We start from the raw sequence: 21,066 nt of genomic DNA, 5'->3' as shown, positions 1-21,066 counted from the left end.
GAGAGCTGAAAATGACTGTAATCATTTGAGATCCCTTAAAGGTTTTGCTCATTATGATCTCAGAATGGGAAACTGTTGGCTCAGGCACACATCCTTGAAAATAAATTGTTTTCATTCTCTCTCCTTCCTCCCAGAAGTCTCCTTGCAGAACTCTGTAGAGAGCAGATTTTGCCTTTATTTGATGCTCAATAAACCCAGGATACATTTGCCACAGTCAGAATTCAGAGATGTTACTACAGCTGGGTACTGCTGTCCAGAGCTATTGTACTTGCTCCCTATAAGTTTTTTCAGGTTGTTTGGAAGGCTGTGCTAGTGTTTTCTGACCTCTGTAACATGTCACTGCTGTTCATTAGTGTCTCTTTTTCCTGTTCAAAGGGAGGAAATCTTTTCCATTTCTATCCTGAAGTGTGCTTAGGGGTTTGTGGGGGTGTGTGTGTGTGCTGCTTATTCTCCCAGCTGAAATTAAGCTTGTGATAAACAATATTGGCAGGACTTTTCCTTACCCATCAGTTGAGCATTTCAACAAGCAGCTGTAGAAGAGATGTCGGTGTCACTGAGTTAATGAACAAACGCAGGTTCCAAACCCCTTGGTTCCAACCAATTCCTTTCCCCCAGTAACGAATGAAATACTTTAATAGGTTTAAGTGAAAAAAAAAAAACAAAACAACATTTTATTATGAAAATATTAAAAAATTGGAGATGATTCAGTATAGTAAAGAGAGTAAAGAAAATGGCAACACCAAAATATCTTACTTTTTAGACAGACAACTATAAAAGGAGTCAGAATGTGTTCTGCTTCATGCTCACATGCTCACAAATGTTTTGTTTTCCCAACTCTCAATGTTAATTTCTCTGTCTGGTGCCCTGTTCCAGCTGGATTATGTGGTGACCTGTGCTGTGTGCACACGCTCCGATGGAGGAGATATTCATATTCACAAAAAGAAATCTCAGGTGAGCTTCCCCTTTTCTTGCTTTGGATCAGAGGAGGGTATCCAGTATTACCTAATCCTAAAAACTGCTCCAAAACTGGGGCAGTGGTTCTCAGGCTGTGGTCTGACAGATTCATCCTCCTGAAGCAGCTCAAGTCTTTGTATAGTGATATTTCTTGATAGTTGTCTAGATTTGAGATCTAAATGTCCTTTATAGCCCCTCTCAAAGGATTGTGAAGACCCCTGCATGCTTCAGGCCGTGTATCTTTGCTTGCTGGATTTAGGAGAGAGAGGGAAGGTGCCAGGGGGAGGAAGGAATATGGTGCCCAACTGTTCCCCAGTCTGAGACTTAATCTGAAATTGTGTGAGGTCTGGAATATAAGGAGCCTTCAGGGTAAGTTTCTAATGTAGAGCTGCTAAATGGCAGGCAATTTACTGATTACCAGTTTGGTTTTTTATAATTTTACAAGATTTTAAGTCAAACTGCTCATTCCTTCCACAGGCTTTTATCTTTTGTGTGCAGTTAATCCATAGTGGAAGAGACTGAATAACAAGGATAAAGGGGATAAGAACAAGAAACCTGAGGCTTCCCCACTCAATTTCAATTTGCAATGTAGACCTTGCAACAACTTCTGCTAGCTAGCAGAAATTCTTCTTTTAAAAGGATCCTGTTGCATTTAAATGGTTGTTTCTCCCAGGCTTTCCATTCCCTTAGTTCATGCAGCTGCTTGTGTGGCTTTACTTAAACAATCCAATGCTCTTTGGTTTTTAATTATGTTTAACCACTTTAAAAGAACTTTTGCTTTGCCTACAAACAGAACTAGCAATGCTGATTTTGTCTTTGTGATTTACATTGATTACACAATCTTTTTCTTTAGAGGCTCTTGAGATGCCACTTTGCACTGCTGATTTAAGCCTGTTATTTCTCATTGCTTTTTTCTCAGTTGGCTAGTCCAAATTTCACCACAAGTGAACTTCTGCAAATGTTTTTGAGAAAAATCTGTAAATATTATTTGCAGATTTGAAAACTAGAAAGGAGAAGATGAGGGATATGCCCTTATTGCATGTAAGCATTATTTAGAATGAAGAGGAAGTTTTTTGTTCCTCCTTTCTGGACTCTCCTATTGTGGGACTGCTTAGGAATTGTTGTCTTCCCTTTTCCACATAAACTTACCAGTACATACCAGAAACATTTCAACATCAGTGTGTTGACATATAGAGAAGCAAAGGCAATTCCATATGCTGTGAAAGCATGTTTTCAGTTGGGCATTTCATTGTCACATCCACTATTGAGGCTGTTGGTTTTGGATAAAGAAAATCCAGCTGGTTTGGATCTGCATTTCTGCTCTGATGGTTCTTGCTTTACAAAATGTTTCTCCTGCCCATATGCAGCCAGATGTTGATGGCCTAAGATTTGCTGTCCTACTTGAGACCTATGACAAATTTACTCTGCTCACACAAGTGAGTGCCTGTGGCATGAAGCCAGTATGAAAAAGGCTGACTTTATTTTGCAAACTGTTGGCTTAACAATAAGATCTCCACAAACTGTATTTTCCTCAGGTGTGCCTGATTGGAGATGAATTTGGGAGGGTGTTTTGTTGTTCATTAGCTGATTTGAGGGAGAGAATGCCTGGAAAAGGTCCTTGTTTCAAGCATTGGTGCAGGTAGCATTTTTGAGGAGTCTGATTGCTTTCTAATGATGTTTAAGGCCAGAAACCTTTGTTTTTAATTCTATTCAATATGCATAAAGGCTGCATAAGTGCAAATAAGGAAAAGCAATGCTCTCATAATTATCTAATATCCTTAATTATGTTTTGTGTTGAATGGTTTGAGCAAGAATGTCATGAACTTGACAACCTGGTCACATCCATAGCTTTTGGCATGTTCACAGTGGGCTAAGATTTGACAGGTTTCTTTAATTCAAGGCTTTGTTTGTAAACAATTGTGAAAGCAAAGAAATCTGCTTGGTATGAATTCCTTCTCCCTCCTTACCTACTCATTAATCTTTTTGGAATGATAAAACCTAAAGCCTTTATCTGCTTAAACAAAGTCACTAAAGGAGTTCAGGAACTCCTTGGGAGGGAGAAACATGCGAGAGGAAGCATAGTGATAGGGAAATAAATAGTAACACAAGATGCAGATGAGAAACCAAGTGAGCCATTGTCTTGGTTTTGTCACCAAAACTGCAGAAAAAGCAAAAACTCTTTGAAAACCTTTTTAGTGTTAGAGAATCAAAGCATTACTTGATTCTGGCCAGGATGTTGTCCTGGCCAGGATGTGCAACAGAAATCATTTCACCCACACATTGCCTGGATTGTGCAGAGAAAATCATTCCATCACACATAATTTTTACTCAATTTTCCACATACTTATACAGTCAAAACCCATAGAAATTAATTAGTTCAATGTTCATTGGTTACACATTACACAATTCATAGTATTTGGTTCCCTATTGGTTATCAATCTCTTCACCTTAGATGTTAGTTAGGTTCTCATTCTTCATTCTCTTATCTCTCTCTTCCCAGACCAGGTGTCTCCTGCCAGGGGTGATGTTTGGAGTTGCTGTTGGTTAATGGTTATCTTTTGTGTATCTTCCCACTCTGTTGAGATGTTAGGCTCATCAGGCCTTGAGTGATGAAGCAGTACCCTGAAATCAATTCTCTTCCCCCTCACCCCAGGGCAAAGGCGAACAAAACCCCTGACTAAAGTTATATTAAAAAAATTCAAACTTGGTATCGTTTCCAACAGTTTAAGATAGTCTAAAAAGAGGTGGGCACTCTGAAATGAGCAAACTCCTCCTTGGTTCCAACCTAGTCCTTTCCCCCAATAAGGAATGAAATACTAAGTGGAAAAAAAGCATTTTATTATGAAACAGACACCAACAGTCAGAGGGAAGAAGTAAATAACTGCTAGATACCAAACTGCTATAACTCAAAACCTGGTGGGAGCAAAGAGAGCCCCAAAATGCCAGAAACGCCTGTTCCCAAAATGGCGCCTGCAGGAGGCAGCCATGTGGCCAAGGGAAGATGGCGTCACACTGTTCCCTTCCAAGACAGCGCCTTCCAGGTGACTGTGTGTCCCAGGAATAAAGTGACAAGATGGTGGGTTACAAACAGGAACACACTCCTGGAACTAAAGTGATTTCAGCTTTTATTATAAAGCCTAAAGGTTGAAGGGCCTGTGGGTGAAGCAGGAGCATTCCTGATGGGTGAGGATGCTGCAGCAGCAGGGCTGGATCTTCTTCCTTTCTTGAGCAGGGATGTTCCCAATGTTCCACAGTCTCACTGACTCAGATGCCCCCTTTTTATCCTGTTTTTTGTCCCTTTGGATTGGTTTCTTTTTGGATCCTTCATTTGCATGAAGGTTTAATGCGCTTGATTGATCCTTCACAGTTCTGTCCAGGCTGGCTCATTTTTCCTTGATGGGGTGGTGCACTTTACTTAAGTAGTGCAATACACTATGTTGAATACCAAATTTCTTATAACTACCATTTCACAATATAACAACTAAACTTTTTAACAGCACATACTTAACAATTATTAACTATTTTACAACAGTTTCTAACCCATTTTTGACAGTGACAACCTTTGCCTTCCTCCTGCTGCTTGTGGGCTCTGCACCCAGCTGTGGGGTGAGGGAAAGGAGCGGCCTGTGGGCACTGGCACCGCTTGGCCGGGTCCCCTGAAATCGCTGGCTTTTTTTTTGTCACTGCAGGGAGAGTTCTCAAAGTTCACTTTAAATAGTTTCTTGTTGCAAATGCAATTTCTACAAGTAGCTACAGTTGCAAACCTAAAGCTGCCACAAAGAGAGATTAGATTCTCCATAGTCTTCTTTCCAGGCATGGCTGAGTATGGCCTGGGCCCTGAACTCGCTCACTTTTTTTTGTCACTGCAGGGAGAGTTCTCAAAGTTCACGTCAAATAGTTTCTTGTGGCAAAATGCAATTTCTACAAGTAGCTATAGTTGCAAACCTAAAGCTGCCACAAAGAGATTCTCCATAGTCTTCTCTCCTGGCATGGCTGGGACTGAAGTGAGGGCTGCTACAGGTGGGCCCCTGTGGAATTTGCTCCCAGACAGCCCAGTATCCTAACTGCAGTCTCCCCTAGACAAGGAAAAAACAAGGAAAAAAAACCAAATCAAAATGAAGACAGAATGAAAAACGGAAAGGAAAGTCTTTGCCTGAACAAAGACCAAGTAGCCTGTGATGTGAATACTATATAGCCAAGAGCCTGGAACCTGCCTTCACACCAATTTCAAAAATGCCCATGATAGCACCCCACACACAAGGTCTGCAAAAAACAAAAAGATACAGTAACAGTTTTGGGGTGCAGGTAGATGTGGAATAAAATAACATTATGAATCACCCCAGGACAGCCACACTACCCTGACTAAGGGAGGTTGATCTTGGTGTGGTACTAAGTAAACAACAACAGATTAATGTAAAGGTGTTGAGTCAGCTGCTTCATGGTGACTTTATTGCACTGTGGCATTTTACTTTGCAGTGCATTGCAGCAACTTAAAGGCACCTGAAAGTGGTGATGAAAAAGTACCATGGTCTACTGTAGTATGGTGAGAGGTCAGGTACACACAGGCACATTTACTGTGAAGGAAAGTTTTTAATTACTTGTATGTGAAAGGATTTCTCAAGTTCCACTATTGCAAATCTGGCTTCAGTCATAAACCAGCGCAGCTGTGCTTGCAGGATGCCCAGCATCTCTAGTGTAAGTGAGCAGTGCCAGCCTGAAGTGTTTTGTAATTACTTGCCTTGTAAAATACTTTTGTAATTACTTGCCTTGTGTTTGGTGTGTCTGTTCCCAAGCACATTTAACTGAGAAGTGACATCTCCTTCTGCATCTTTCTCAGCAAGTGTTTGCCTCTCCAAGCAAGCACCCAATGGACAGTAAAGGAGAGGAGTCAAAGATCAGCTACCCCAATATATTCTTCATGATTGACAGTTTTGAGGAGGTGAGTTCCTTGTTGCAGCAGCAAAGTTTTATCCTGTTCTAGTCTTATGTCCTGATTAGCTGTTTTCTTGTACCTTTTGATCAAATGTTTTTGCCAGTTGAGGGTTATTTTCTGCTAGATCTTATTTTATTTTTATTTAACCTTCCTCTCCCTTTAATTTAACCTTCCTCTCCTTTTATTTAACCTTCCTCCACCTTTAATGTTTGAAATCTGATCTTAAAGCTGGATTTTGGCATTGGTGTTGATGATGGGCTAAAGCATGATAGGTAGATGTGAGAGCTGCTCATCTCAACAAGTGATTTGCTGTGTGCACTGCCTGGAGTCTTGTTGTTTGAAAATGGAACATTCTGCTCCTTTTCAATTTATATTGAAGTTTCCTTGGGTGTCAGGACAGCCATGGGAATCTGAATGTATTTTGATTTGAACAACTTTGCATCAAAGTGTTTCATCTTGCATCTTTGGCAGGTTTTCAGTGACATGACTGTGGGAGAAGGAGAAATGGTCTGTGTGGAGCTGGTGGCCAGTGATAAAAGCAACACCTTCCAAGGGGTGATTTTCCAGGGCTCCATCCGCTATGAAGCACTCAAGAAGGTCTATGACAACAGGGTAAGGAGCTTCTCAAAGACAATGTCCTTTGCAGCAGTGGTGCTCTGACTAGATTTTCTTTTTGGCTGTCAGCTTTTTGTCCTGTTAGATCAGCTACATCACAGTCTGTCTTTTTTGGCTTTGCAAGTTAGCTGAAAGCTGCTGATTTTGCCTCATATAACTGAATATTCAGGCTGGGTTCCTCTGCTGTTTGCCAGGAGGAGGGAAGGGAGGGATACATAAACAAACGTGCGACACAGGAATGGACCTGAACAACAGTTCTTGGAGCCCCCTCATTTTCTTGAAAAGTCATAGATATTTCTGTGTTTAGAGAAAGTATGATTTCATGGGAAATCTTAAACTCTGGTTACTACCTTGTGATAAAGTGTATTTTTCTTCATTGTATTTTGCACTTGGCTGTATTAAAAAAAACCCTGTAGTCTCATTGCCACTGAGAGAAACTTTCTTTGCCTTTTTACTGACATGAAATACCAGCACTTTTTCACCTTCAAATTCAGTACTTAGCGCTGAAATCAAGAGCCAATAAACTTCTCAAATGGTTTATTATGAAGACAATCCTTAGAGGTTTTTAGAAACAAACAAAAGAAATGCTCACAATATCTACTGTGTCTCTAAATCTCGTTGTTTCTACCCTTGTCAGGAGAGTTCCTGAATAATTTCCCATCTCCCTGTTTTAAATGTGAGCCATTACACTCTTCCAGCAGGTTTCTGAGAGAACATGGAACAAAAGTTGTTTCATCATCTTGTGGCCTTACACCATCAGCAGCTGGGTTATTAAAATAGGTGGGAATGCAGAATCACTGAAGACAACATAAAAAGAAAGCCCTGCAGTGGAAAGATGAGATTTGATGTGGTAAAGTCACCCCATAGCCTAGGAATGTCCTGACTGACCACACAGCTACTTGACATTATTTTGTCAGATGAAGTAAAATTGTTAACTCTTCAAATATTTCATCATGGCAGAGGCAAAACTTGAAATTTTACTTGTTTTTACAGAACAGGAGTAATCTCTATGCTTTTGAAGATTATTTGATATCAGTTGTTTCAGGGAAGGCTTAGATTGAATACTAGTAAAAATTCCTTTGCTAGAAGAGTTGTAAAACACTGGAACAGGCTGTCCAGGGAAGTGGGGGAGTCTCAGCCCCTGAGATATTTAACAGATGTGTAGATGTGACACTTAAGGACATGATTTAGTGGTGGGCTTGGCAGTGATGACTGAACTTAATGACCTTAAATGACCTAACCTAAATTATTCTAGGATTCTGTAATTCTCACTACATTACAAGCTGATGAGCATCTTGGCCTTTTCATAAACGAATGAAAATTGCAATAAATCACTTACACTTATGGATAAAAGCTGAAAACTTAAAGCATCATTTTCACTTAGCAAAACCTCGACTGTTTTCTTATTGGTCTGTTCCTTTTTTCAGTTCTCAGTTCAATTTTCAGTTCAGTTGTGCCGACTGGAAATTGAGCCCCTGTGTCTGTTGAAGGGATTTAAAGCTATCAGGGTGTCCTGGTGAGCCATGCAGTGCAGCTTAGTTGTGCATGGGGCTGGTTCTTTATTTTTTGGCCATGACAGTGGGAACATAAAAATGCCAGAAATTACTTGGGACAAAGAAGTGACCCAGTTGTGGGGTGTGCTTTGCTGGTTTGAGGAATCTTGTGTGTCTGTCTATTGCTTTTTGGACTCAAACGATTGCCCCAGCACAGGCTGCATTGAGTTGAGCGCACACCTGCCTGTGCTCTCATGTGCCACAGTGTGTGGACCTGAATAAAAACCTTTTCTACCTTTTCTCTTATTGTGCCACTGCTTACTGTGCCTTTTGGGTTGCTGAAGGAGTTGTTTCTTCTCAGAACCTGTTTTTGTCTCTGTAAAATTACTTTCTTTTTGGAGATCGCCTCAGATTGTGGCTTAAAATGTTTCTTAGGAATTATTATTCACTGTGGTTCTGCCTTTTTCTTAGCTGCTTTCAGAGGATGTTGTTTTCAAGTGGTAGAGCTGTTATTACATGTTTTTCTCTCCTGTCTCCATGCACTGTAGGTGAGTGTTGCAGCTAAGATGGCTCAGAGAATGTCTTTTGGCTTTTATAAATACAACAACATGGAGTTTGTCCGAATGAAAGGACCACAGGGAAAAGGACACGCAGAGATGGCAGTGAGCAGAGTTTCCACTGGTGACACTTCACCATATGGGACAGAAGAAGATTCAAATCCAGACTCCCCAGTGCATGAGAGAGTAAGTAGCAAACAGAAACACTCTCTTAAGGTGAAGCATGAACATGCTTTGTTCCAAAGACAGGAGGGCAGGCTATTGGAAATGCAGGGCCACCAACGAGGGGAGAGAATGATGCATCTGACCCCATCTTATCAGAAGGCTAATTCATTACTTTATTATACTATATCATATTAAAGAATACTATACTATACTAAAGAATACAGATAGGATACTTATAGAAAGCTAAAAAGATAATAATGAAACTTGTGACTCTTTCCAGAGTCCCAACACAGCTTGGCCCTAATTGGCCAATGAGTGAAAACAACTCACACCAGAGTCCAATGAAACAATCACCTGTGGGTAAACAATCTCCAAACACATTCCACACAAGCACAACACAGGACAAACAAGTCAGATAAGAATTGTTTTCCTTTTCTCTGAGGCTTCTCTTGCTGCCTTTCAGCTTCCCAGGAAAAAAACCCTGGGTGAAGGTATTTTTTCAGAGAATGTGAATGCCACAGCAGGCTGGAGCTGGGGTTAACTCTCATCCAGGTTCTGCACTTAGGTTTGCCTGTGTGTAATTTGGTTGTGCTCACTATGTGGAATGGATTATTTAACACAGTTTCTCCTGAGCAAATGTTGAATACAGAGATGACTGGATGATTCATACTTCTGGAGGAGTGCTTTGTTGAAACAACAGCAGTCTTGATGCCAGGGAAACCAATGATTCTGCCTGTTTTCTAGAAAAAAAAAAATAGATTCCACTTCTGTGCAAAGTGGGATTTACCTAGAAACGTGGAATTTGTGTATTACGTAGGTTGCTTGCTAAACCTCATATTAAGTGGTGCTTTTAGGTTGTGCCACTGAGGAATGCTTCCAACACCAAGCCTATATAATGCTAAAGCAAAGATCATGGATCCAGATCCAGCATCATATGTCATACATATGCCTAATTTTAATGCAAGTGCAGTAAAATGCCAACAGAATCAGATGCCATCACCACAGATGCTGGTTTGGCCTTTATTCAATCCTGAGCCTTATTTTCCATTGAGACATTTTACCTGGTTAATGGGGATTAGGTGACATGTCTTCAAAATAACTGCACAGACCTGGCTGGGTCAGTACCTGATGGAGTCTAGCATGGTTTTCTGTGTAGTGCAGCTAACCTGTATCATTTAAAGATCTGCAGAACAGCTTCTAGAGGTCTCCATGCAGGCAGTATGGTTTTTGTTTCTGACTTAGTAAAAGGCAACATGAGCCACCAGCACAGAACTCATTAACTGGATGTTCTTGCTCTGTACCCCAGAAACATAGCCAGAAGACATCAGGCCTGGAGGAACAACATGATTTTTTGTCTCCAAGGCTTTCAGTGTCAGCTGGAAAATGTAAAATTAGATTTGATAATGTGTTACTGCTGCTTTTTGCTAATGGTTTTAATGCTGATGTGTCTGTTTCTGGTTCCCCCTACAGTTTGATATGAAATGACTCCCAAATTAAATACAGAGACAAGCACAAATTAGAAATGAAATGTGCTGGGAAGAGGATCAATTGGGTGTTACAATGTCCTTTTTTTTTTAGCATTAATGGTAGAGGTACAACATGGAGTGAGTTGTGTTTTTGCACTCAACCTGGTTTGGCTGCCATCATCACTCCATGTCACCTGTCTCTCATTTCTTTGGACAGATATGAGCAGTGTCATTTACCAGCTCAGGGAGGTTATGGGATAGTTAAAATCTGTGTGTGAAGAAAGGAGGACAAGATCAAAATTACTCACATCCATTAACAAAGTAGTTATCCCTATTTTCTTCCCTTTTAAATGAAACTATTAAAATATTTTCATTTTAAAACTATTAAAATAGTCAAAACCGGTACATCAGCATACATTTCAGTTCTCTCCAAACCAGGTGTACTTGGCTTTAATTGTAATTTACTCAGTGGCAACTACTGCTCTGAAGGAAGGGTGTCTCCATAGTTTTGTCCCTAACTTGAGTTTCACCACAGACAGTTCCATCCCTGTCATCACTTGGACCAACCAAATCTTCTGAGGCACCACAGCTCCACTTCCTCCTTCCAGTATTGAAACACGACACACATAAATGAGAACATTGACTTAACTTCTGCCTCAGTGTGCTGGGCTCAGGAATTTGTGGCCCTGATCCCCAGGAACATTGACCTTCCACAAGGATCCCATGGGACAGCCTTCCCAGTAGAGAAGCTGCTGCCTTGTGCATGCCAAAAACTGAAGATGCACATTTTGAGTGTGTCCAACACAGTATATTCTTAAGTCTTCTGTATTTCAACATGCAAAAATAAGATTGACATTCTTGGTGCCTAAATTACTAATTTTATGCCGTTATGACTGTAGATCCTTGTTAAAAGTGATCATCTGAGGAGAGAGGTTTTTCATTATTCATGTAACAGTTGAGGGTTGTGATATATCAAAATATTTTCCCCTTGATGAGCAACTTGAGCTGATTTTTCAGTTGAAATTCTGTAGCCACTTTGAAATAGAGCTAGATACCAGTCATCATTCTGATTTTTATGCCTGTGATTGTCTCGTGGCACATGGAGTGAAAGCCAAGACTTTCTCCAGCATTTCTTTTATTTCCCTTTCAGGTTACTTCTTTCAGCACACCACCAACCCCAGAGAGAAACAACCGCCCCTCCTTCTTCTCCCCATCCCTCAAGAGAAAAGTGCCCCGAAATCGAATTGCTGAGATGAAAAAGTCCCATTCAGCAAATGACAGTGAGGAGTTCTTCAGAGATGATGATGGTGCAGGTGAGAGAAGTACTGACAGCCAAACAGACCTGTCTGGAGAGGGTACAGAGCTGTGGAAAGGGATCCCAGTGTAGGATTTTCAAGAAGGTTTGCAGGGTGGAAAAACATGAGCTCTGCATACAGCCAGTGCCTCTCTGAAAATGAGATTTTTCATAGGCTTAAGCATCTCTTTGAAGGCTGGAACCCACAAGCCCTGAATATATTAAAATTTATTTTGTGTGGATCCATTTGAGAGAAAGTGGAGCAGCTGAAATCCTTCCCTTTCCCAGATGCCACAGTCTCTGGGGGCACTTCTCCAGGTGTAGTGGGGTTGGACATGTTCTGAGGAACACATTCTTTGAATTCTAATTTGATCCAGAGTTGGTTAAAGCTGGTGAAAAGGCATTTACTTCAGCTGGCTTTGAATCAATTCTAAACTTTATAGAGGAAAACATAATGAATTTGTCTGCATAATAGTTTAGTGCCTTGTGAAACTCTGCCTTTAAATCCTAGTTATTCAGCAGGAAACAACTGGCAAGGTGGAGCCTGACTCAGAATATAGGATATAAATCCCAGTCATATCACTGTCTTGTGAGGCAGGAAACTCAAAAATATCCATGTCCAAATTGTTTTCCTAGTGTTTAAAAACATTTCAGTCAACAAATCTGTCTGTTAGCATTCTAACAGATAAACCCAAAGGTAATTTCCAGATTACAAGTAGCAAAGAAAGTAGCAAAGAAATTGCCTATCAGCAGCACTGGACCACCTTAGATAATAAAGAATTGCACATTAAAAAGCAAACTGAAGTGACAATGTTCAATGCAAATTCTGTGGCAGCTTAAACTGATGGTAGCTAATTCAGGGTTCTATCAAAAAAACCTTCACTCATCTCTTTTTCCCTAATCTGCCTAATCAGAACATATGTTATTTCAAATGAGATGTGTTTTAGTATATTTTACTGGACACAGGGTGGTGTGGGGAGAAGGGCAGCTTTCTCCACATGTAGTCCTGTTTCTGGTATCTTTATTTTGGAGGTTGCCCAGGATAGAGCAGAGTTTGAGGTGTTTCTCTGGCAGCCCTCATGGGTTGTGCAGTGCCTGCTCAGGGTTGTCTTGCAGGGTCTGATCCCAGAGTCTTTAATGATAATGATGGACATTCTTTTTATTTTAATATCCTTTTCCTTCTAATATATTTATGGAAGTAAACAAATTCTAGGTTTTTCAGATATTTTATAGCATTCATATAAAACACCAAGAAATGGTTTCTTAGTGTTTTGACTTTATTGATCCTCTTCTGAAAAATGAAAAGAGGAATATTTTAACAGCTTATGCTAAGGAAGATTGATTTATTCAAAAATTAGTTTTCTGCAAGAAGTAGTAAAAAGAATTGCTAAATTTTGTAAAATTGCTATTTTTTTACAAATTTCAGAAACCTGAGTGTCCTACCAGTGCTCCTTGGGAGCTGCAGTGGTGAAGCTCTTCTTTTGGCATGAAAAAGCCAGGTGCAGATGCAGGAGATGCAGAGATAGGAGCAGAGATTTGGGTGCATCTTGGCTTTGTGGGTGGAGGAAAAGATGTGGATTGTGTAAAGATCAGCAGTGTCCCTGGTACAGCCAGTGATGCTGCAGAGTTGCCCCAGTGCAGACAGACCTGTGGTGAACAGGAACAAACCATCAAGGCCCACTTCAGTGGCTTTGCTGTGTGCAGCCATGGTACACCAGGAGAGTTGTGCTTATTGCAGCTTCCAGAGTCAGATCCTTCTGCCTTGATCACCACAGAGCTCCTGGCATGGTGGTCATGTATGGGAAGAGGTAATAGACAGCTTGGCTATACACATGTATAGGCAAGGAGGGAAAGATTTTCACAGTTTTCTTCCTCCCACATTGCTACGCATCTTTCTAGAGCAGCTGCCACCACATATTTTCCTCTTTGGATCACAATCTGCTTTCAGTCCCAGAGCTCGGATCACTCTGGTTCAGATTCAATCTATTGACCATCTGATTTTAGCCCTGTGGGACTGAGTTTTACAAGGAAATAGAACAAAGATTTAAAAACACTCCAAAAATCCAGCACGTGGCTGTGAGAGAGAGACCTGCACTTATAAAAAACTCCTCTGGCCTACAGGGGACTCAGTATCTTTTTGTTTTTAAAGTTGCTTGGGGACATCTAAACTAATTCTGAGAACAGTGGTTCACCTGAAGGGTCCTAGGTGTGGCTCAGGGTGTGCATGGAGGTGTGCAGGAAACTGAGGTATTCATGTTGAATCTCCCCATGTCTGCTAGATAGCAATTTTCTTCAAAAGAAACAATTTCCATTTTGTTACCCAGGTGAATTTCTGCATGAGTAAGTACTTAATTTTAGGGTTATTCTATGATTTTGTGTATGAGGGAAGGCTGAGTCAGTGTTCTGCTGGTGCAGTGTGGTAACACAAGCCCTCTCCTGTCTGTTGTTTTCAGCTTCAGTGTAAATGGTGAACCCTGCTAGGCAAGGTCTGCCTGGCTTTTAAAAAGCAGTTATGATAGTGTCCTGCATGTGATTTGTCTCTAAGCAACAAATGGGAGGCTTTCCTCTTTTTTTTGAGTTTCAGAAGTGTTCCAGTGAAGTACAATCCCCTGAGGCTTGCTGTCTCTCCCTGCCTTTGCAGATCTGCACAACGCGACCAATCTGCGCTCGCGCTCCCTGTCGGGAACAGGACGCTCGCTGGTGGGCTCGTGGCTCAAGCTGAACAGAACTGATGAAAACTTTCTACTCTATGCACACTTAACGTACATCACTTTGCCATTGCATCGAATTTTAACAGGTAATTTTGACATCCATTGTGCACAGCCCACCAAATACTTGTATTTGTACAAGTATTTCTCTGTAATGCTGTTGTAAATAGGAATTTATTTCAATTTAGAAGAAATTAGATTCCAGTTAAAAATGGGCCATTTGTAATTCAGGATGGATTTTGAACAATGTTTCAGCAAAGAATATAATTATTCCTTATGATCATTGTCTTACAGCAAGTTAGCTGGAGTTACCAAGCTTACTCACTCTCTCACCACAGGCGTTTTAGAATTCACAGAAGATGTATTGTTTCTGCTGGCATTTAATATCTGCTCAAATGGCACAAATGCTTCTATGCTCAAATACTGGCTTTGAGCTTGAACATCCTTTCTGAGACCTAATTTGTTGAACATACTTAGAGTATATATTGAGAAATGTCTGGACTGTAAGGCAGAATTTTCATCTGTAGTTTTTCCCTACTCACATGGACATGTTGTGTGGGCCCTGTTTCCAAGGCCTTTTTTGTAATCAGTGTATTTGTGCCAGTGGCTTTCCAGGTAGCAGGAGCATTACATGTGGGGCAGGGTGTAGTAGGAAAGGTGCTCTTTTCTCTTGGGTAGTTAGGAAACCTGTACTAAGATATTAAAATCCCACTATCACTTTGATAGTGATCAAAGTACTTTTTAAAATGTCTTGAGTTTATTGATAAGATGTCACTCTGACCCTTCTGTCCATGTTGGATAATCACACTTCTGTCACCTTCTCATATGTCAGAAGATCCAGTTTCTTAGTCATCTCTGTGGCCCTTCATTCCCTCCACTGTGTTTAATTCTTCACAGAGGTGTGGCTGGAGCCATTTGGAGCTGGGGATTATGTTTTGCTCATGTCATCTTCCTTGTGCAGAGGCATTTGATCAGCCTTTTAATTGTGTGCTCCCTTTTCTCATGTTCCTTGTTCTTTGTGTAGCCTAGAAACGGACATCACAGCCCAGATTCCAGATGTTTCTGCATAGTGCCCTGCCATGTTGGTTTTACTGTGTATATTTAGAAAGATGCCCATGATTACAACAGAACTTTTGAGGTTCATATTCTGTCCCACTTGGACAATATGGAATTAAGGAGCCAAAAAGATGAATGTTTATTTTTATGGCAGTTTTTTGAGTGCAGAAATGTAGGCTTTGGGCTATAGCATGAAGGAAAGAGTTGAATGTTTTGTACCCAGAGAAGTCTCCTAATGGACTTGGGGATGTTGCATTTGTCCCTTCAAGAATGGGAAACCCCTTGGCATCTCTTGTTAATGGCACTTACTCTTGTTTCCCTGGAAAATATTGCCAGGGAATATAATGTATTTTGCTTCATCCCTGTATAAATTAAAGTGGATCAGCTCTCCTCTCCATATGATGGGATATATTTGCAGTTCTTCATCTTTCAATTCCTCCCAGTTGCATCCTGGTTAACTCAGATTTTAACAGGCAAAGCTGTGGACTTGTCACGTTTTAGATTCCTGGTGGGCTGTGCCTCAGTCCACGCTCATGTCTCCAGTTCTTCATGCTTCCAGGTGTTGTGGCTGCTCTGAGGAGCCTTTTCAGTCGGCTGTGTCTCTGTTTGTCTCCCCTGCCCAGATATCCTGGAAGTGCGGCAGAAACCAATCCTGATGACATAGCAGAGGGCGGGCACTGCCTTGGAGCCTTGTTGCCAAGTGCCTATCCCAGCGGTTCCGTGCTAACACTACCACCTAGTGTCAGGAACAGAGACCTCCGCAGGAAAAAGGGAACTCCAGGAATACCAGCCGATCAAAAGTGCCTCTTTCTTCCTTCCTCTGCTGTCACACACCGAATGCCCACATGACTGGAGTGTTTCTGACTGGAAGAGGACTTTCAGCAAGACAAAATAAGAAGGGGCTGTGTTTAAACCGAGTCAACACTTTATGGACAGTTTGCTACCGTGTTTACTTTATAACTAAGAAGCCAACAATATGTACAGAATGTGCTAAACTTTATATTCTTTGGGAGAAACATTCTAAGAGTTTCATAATGATGTGCTGTTGGACATCCCTTAATAGACTCTGGCCATACCCTCTCCTCGTCTGATCAGCCATTTGTGAGTGTGTGTGTGCCTCTGTGTGTGTGTGTGGATCAGAGCAGGGAGAGAGCAGCTTCCTTCTAAGGGAAGAAAAGGAGAAAGATACATTGCTGTTTTGGTATGTGCAGCAGGTCAGAGCTTCAAAGAGGCTGAAAATGTTCCCATTTTTCATGTGTCAGTGTTAGGACAGGTGAACTCTGCTGACAGATTTCCATATCTACCAAAGAACAGCAACATTTTCATCCTCAAGAGCTGGCTGAGAAAATGAGCCAGTGAAAAGAAGGCTAAAATGTGCTGCTATAGTAAAGCTGAGGTTCATCTCCAGTACTAATGCTGCTTATCTTCCTCTCAGTTGAGTCAATTCCACTTTGAGTCTAAAGTGAAATAACAGGAGACTCTAATTGTTCTCCAAAGGCCTAAAACTTTACCAGGAACCCATCCTCCTGCATGCACTGGACTTGGGGGTTTGTAGTCATCCTTGGGATACCCTTTGTAGGCAAGGAGGGTGTGAGAGCTGCTTTATGATGAGGCAGCCTGCCCGAATTTTCCATCTTGGGTTGTTACATGCTGAAGCATAGAGAGCTTTCTTGAAATACAAAAGATGGAAACATAATTCTGTTCTGAAAAGTGACTAAAAATTGCATAGTGGGAGGTCTGAAAATGGTGTGTCAGGAGCTCTCAGGAAAACAGCCTTATGTTTACACATAAAGTCCAGCTCTCTCTAAACAGCAAAACTGCTGTCCTTGAAATTTGAAAATAAAATTATGGAATACTGAGATTACTGTGCTCTGGCTGGCTATTTTGATGAGAGCCAGTACATTCTTGGGTCCATTTAGGACCCCACAGCAGTGGGAGGGGTGGCATGTCCCTTGGGGCATGTGAGACTCCAGTACATGCACAAAGGGAGAGAGAAGATGCTGTTTTTGTCACTTTTCAGACTCTGAGCACCTAAAGCTGATGCTGTGGCATGTGCTCTGAGCCTGGACCTTTGTCTCCCTCGTACCTGGTCTTTCCAAAGTGCTTTGTTGTTACTCTCACAGTAGCACCTAATGACTTAACCTCTCAAATAGGACTTACTGCTTTTTTTCCTCAGGCTAGGTTCCGTGGAAGTAGCTCCACTGCAGCACAAAGGCAGGCCAAATTTGCCCTTGAGCCCAACCTGATGACTCCAGCATGGTAAGGAGGTCTGTCTGTATTTGAGGCTGGCTGTCACCTTAGTACAGCACAGTGGCCTTTCTTACACTGGCAGCATGAGTGTATGACAGGGACAGCTGACCCTGTTCAGTTGGCTTCAAATGTCTTGCAAGAAAATGTTAGGAAAATGTTCCCTTTGTCACTACCAGCACACCCACTTTTCATGCTGCAACCTTGGAATGTTGCCTGTGGTCTGTGAGGGTGTTTCCACCATCTAACCTTGTTGCCCCTGAGCCCAGGGAGAGGTGGAGTCCTCACACAGCAGCTGAAGTGCCCTCTCAAAGAACTGGCCAGGCAGCCTGGGTGGGTATCTGATATCCCCTGCAGGTACTGTGCCTGGCATCAGTCAGTAAAATATTCTCACTTTGCCCATGCTGAGGGTTAAACCACAGCTAGAAAACAAGCCTCTCAATGTGCTCCTTACTCTGTACTTTCATACTGCTGGACTGGGCAAATCAGTGCTTGGTTTTCCTTCAAATCTTCATTGCAGAGGGAAGGGAGAGAGGGTTCCCATTTGTACTAATCATGACAATTGATACCTTCAGGCAGGCAGCCAGAGGAACAATGTAAAAAGGAAGTGTATCCACATAGGACCCTCAGCTGTAGGTGCCTGAACACTTCTCAGTGGACAAGAATTTGTAATGCTCCCTTGGTGTTGTGTATTATGTTTAGGTGGCTTAACTTTGTGTGATTTTGAAAGACTGAGAAAATCTTGCTGTGTAAGATTTCAAAGCAAATGAGGAATGATTCTAAGCTAGTGCATCAGTGTAAAAGCAGTGCTATGGAAGGTACAGTTTAGATCCTACATCTGTGTTTCAGGAGGTATCATCTGCTTTGTTACATGTATGTGGTTGGATTTGATGTCTAGTGTTTGAAGGGCTGTAATGTCCTAAAAAAAGTGAATTAATTTCTTGTATCTTGCTAGTGGGATATGCTGTAGGTACATTGATGACTCACCTTTTCTAGTAGAAAAGGACCACAAGTATGCCCTCATGGACATCCATGGAAAACAAGAGGTCAAAAAGTCTACTGAATGTCAATAGTGCTTTTTGGAAGCAAAAATGTTCCAGATTCTCAGTTATTCCTTCTTTAAACAACTGTCTTGGACTTTTTATGTATAGCCAGTGGTTCCCACTTTTTGTTATCAAATTCCACATTCTGTTCTGCTTTTAAACAAACCCTGAAAATTGTCCTTTTGTGTGGACAGATTGACAGGGAATTTGATCAAAAAATTCTGTTTGGGTCAGGATGGCACAGCTGGACCCTTAGCATGCTCTTGCACTACATCAAAAAAGAAAAGTGAAGGTTGCTAAGAACCTCTCAAGTATTTGAGAGGGGTGAGGGGTTTAATTCTGTAGCTCCTAAGCAGTGAACTGGATTCAGCCCCTGTTGAAATAATTCAGCATTGAAATAATTGCTGCAGATGGAGCTGGTGTGTCCTGCAGTGCCATGAAGGCTTTTGGCTGTCATTGTCTTGATGGTTGGAGCACAGTGTGTTTCATTAGTCATGCTGATGTTTGAAGATGCAGCTCAGTTAACACATTTGGGAAACTTGGCAGAACAGCCTTCGTTCTTTTTGGAATTCCACCATACCTCATTGCTCAGTTAACTCCTTCCATCCTTCTGCCCATTCACTCCCTCTGGAGATCAAGGCTTACCACTTGAGCTCCTCATAGATGTTGTATATTGATAGATGTCAAATACAAGGATGTGAATCTTTTAATCCATAACAAGTTTTTCACTGCTATTGATTTAACCAGTATAAATAGCTTGGGATGTTTTGTTTTGTGTTGGTTGGGGGTTTTTTGGGTTGTTGTTTGTTTTTTCTTTTTAAGAAAGCTCTTAAATCAATTATTTTGTGCTAGCAGATTATTGCTCTGCCTTAGAGACCACCATGTATGTGAAATTTTGTTCTCTTATGTCCTGCCAGCCAGGACAAGGCGGATTCCAAATCTCCTTTTAAAAAGAAGATGCTTTTAGAAACTCTATGAGTCTTTCAGCTGTCTTGGCTAATCCAGTTTGTGTTGGTCCCTGTTCCTTCTCTTTTTATTTTCCTGGCCTTCATTGTTTACAAGGCTTGGGCATGTTGGGCTCTGGATTGCTGTTACTATTTTTATATTTTTCTATTTCTGGGCAGGATGTGCTTTCCAGAAAAGAGAATTGTTTGCACAGGTGGGTTTTCACAGTAATATGTTTTTCCCAAAGTATGTTCATTATTTAGACAGTGAATCCTTGGCTCTGCAGACAGATTTCTTCCAGCAGACCCTCGTGTACAGAATCCCATCTGATCACTGAAATTCTGTGTGGATGTGGAATCCAGGGAAATAGACTACACTCTTAGACTATTGACCTGTTTCTTGCCAGTCACTAATTGTTCCTTTTTGAGATGATTCCTTGTCCTGTATTTTATAGTCTAAAGCTTCCATATTAAAGACAGATGTAAGATAAAATCTTCAGAAGTGCCTAAGCCCTGTTGTTACTCAGTGGGGTTTAAGAACAAATTTTTATTTAGGAAAATAATTTATTAGTCTTAAATTCTATCTGTGTTGTATGTAGCAGTGTCAAGAAATGACAAGTTTATAGTTCTTGGATGAACAGTGTCTCTCATATGAATTCACTCTTTGTATTTGAAAGACTCTCATGGTTTCCAAAGGTCATGGCTGAAAGCTCTGGAAAGTGGATTTCCTGTGGTCACAGCAATCAGATGTCTGCAAATGCCTTACACATTCTGCAAGGTACGTGTGGTGCTGGTGTGTAGAAATTCTGTGTCAGAACCAGGTACGGTTATCCAGTTCAAGGCATTGTGAAGTAAGTAGCTTTTACACAAAACCTTAAACAAGAGTATTTTACACCAGAATGTAGCTGTTTGGATACTTGGTCAAGATAATACAAGTCTGCAAGCAGGTTCCAATGTTGAATGTTCTCTATGTAAATATATAAATATTCTCAGCCTAATTTTATCAGCCTAACACATGTTGCATGGTTCGGGTTTTATTTGCCTCATCGATCATTGGTGTTGCTTAAAAGGTGATGGGTTGAAAATTGTGCAGGCACTGTACTGAGCCATTTGATCAAAGAGCAAGGAGAAGCTTGTGCACCAAAAATAAAGTTGACTGTACTTATGGCAGCAGTGAAGAAAGTGTTGGACCCTGCAGCAAATAAACAGACCTCTTTAATGACCATGAAGTCTGTTAGTGGTGTTTTCTCTCTACTGTGCCTGCTGGTATTGGAGTTTGGATGTGTTCCTCCCTGGTGGAAGCACCAGTGGTGGGACAGGCTCTGTGGCACTCCTGTAGGCATGGCCTGATGGAAACTCATGTGGCAGAGTGGCCTCATTGCTCTTCATTCTGACTGCACTTGGAGCAAAGCTGCTTCTGCTACAGAACCTCTGAGTGATCAGTCCCTGACTGCTTGACATTGGGTAAGAGGGAAGAAGGTAAAAGTCAGTGGAGTCCTGAATTGGTTTTAAAGTAATCTATGGTTTGTTTTCGACTTGGTTATGTACTCATATTTATGTTTGTGCAGTGAATAATAGTGAGGACTGATGG

The 21,066-nt window shown here is 41.3% G+C and overlaps 1 protein-coding gene across 2 annotated transcripts in view; it reads left to right on the top strand.

Moving 5' to 3' along the window:
* KIAA0930 (KIAA0930 ortholog) overlaps positions 1–20,698 on the top strand; it is a 52,056-nt gene extending 31,358 nt beyond the window's left edge. For both annotated transcript variants that reach the window (XM_058023441.1, XM_058023442.1), the window contains exons 4-10: positions 874–951; positions 5,792–5,893; positions 6,359–6,499; positions 8,544–8,738; positions 11,334–11,496; positions 14,119–14,274; positions 15,865–20,698. In XM_058023441.1, coding sequence (XP_057879424.1) covers positions 874–951; positions 5,792–5,893; positions 6,359–6,499; positions 8,544–8,738; positions 11,334–11,496; positions 14,119–14,274; positions 15,865–15,905 — 876 coding nt within the window. In that variant the 3' untranslated portion in view covers positions 15,906–20,698. The remainder of the gene's footprint in view (positions 1–873; positions 952–5,791; positions 5,894–6,358; positions 6,500–8,543; positions 8,739–11,333; positions 11,497–14,118; positions 14,275–15,864) is intronic.
* Positions 20,699–21,066: the final 368 nt, after the last annotated feature.

Source organism: Melospiza georgiana, chromosome 4 (genome assembly GCF_028018845.1).
Source record: "Melospiza georgiana isolate bMelGeo1 chromosome 4, bMelGeo1.pri, whole genome shotgun sequence".
Taxonomy (NCBI): Eukaryota; Metazoa; Chordata; class Aves; order Passeriformes; family Passerellidae; genus Melospiza; species Melospiza georgiana.
This window is presented reverse-complemented; position numbering and strand designations above follow the sequence as displayed.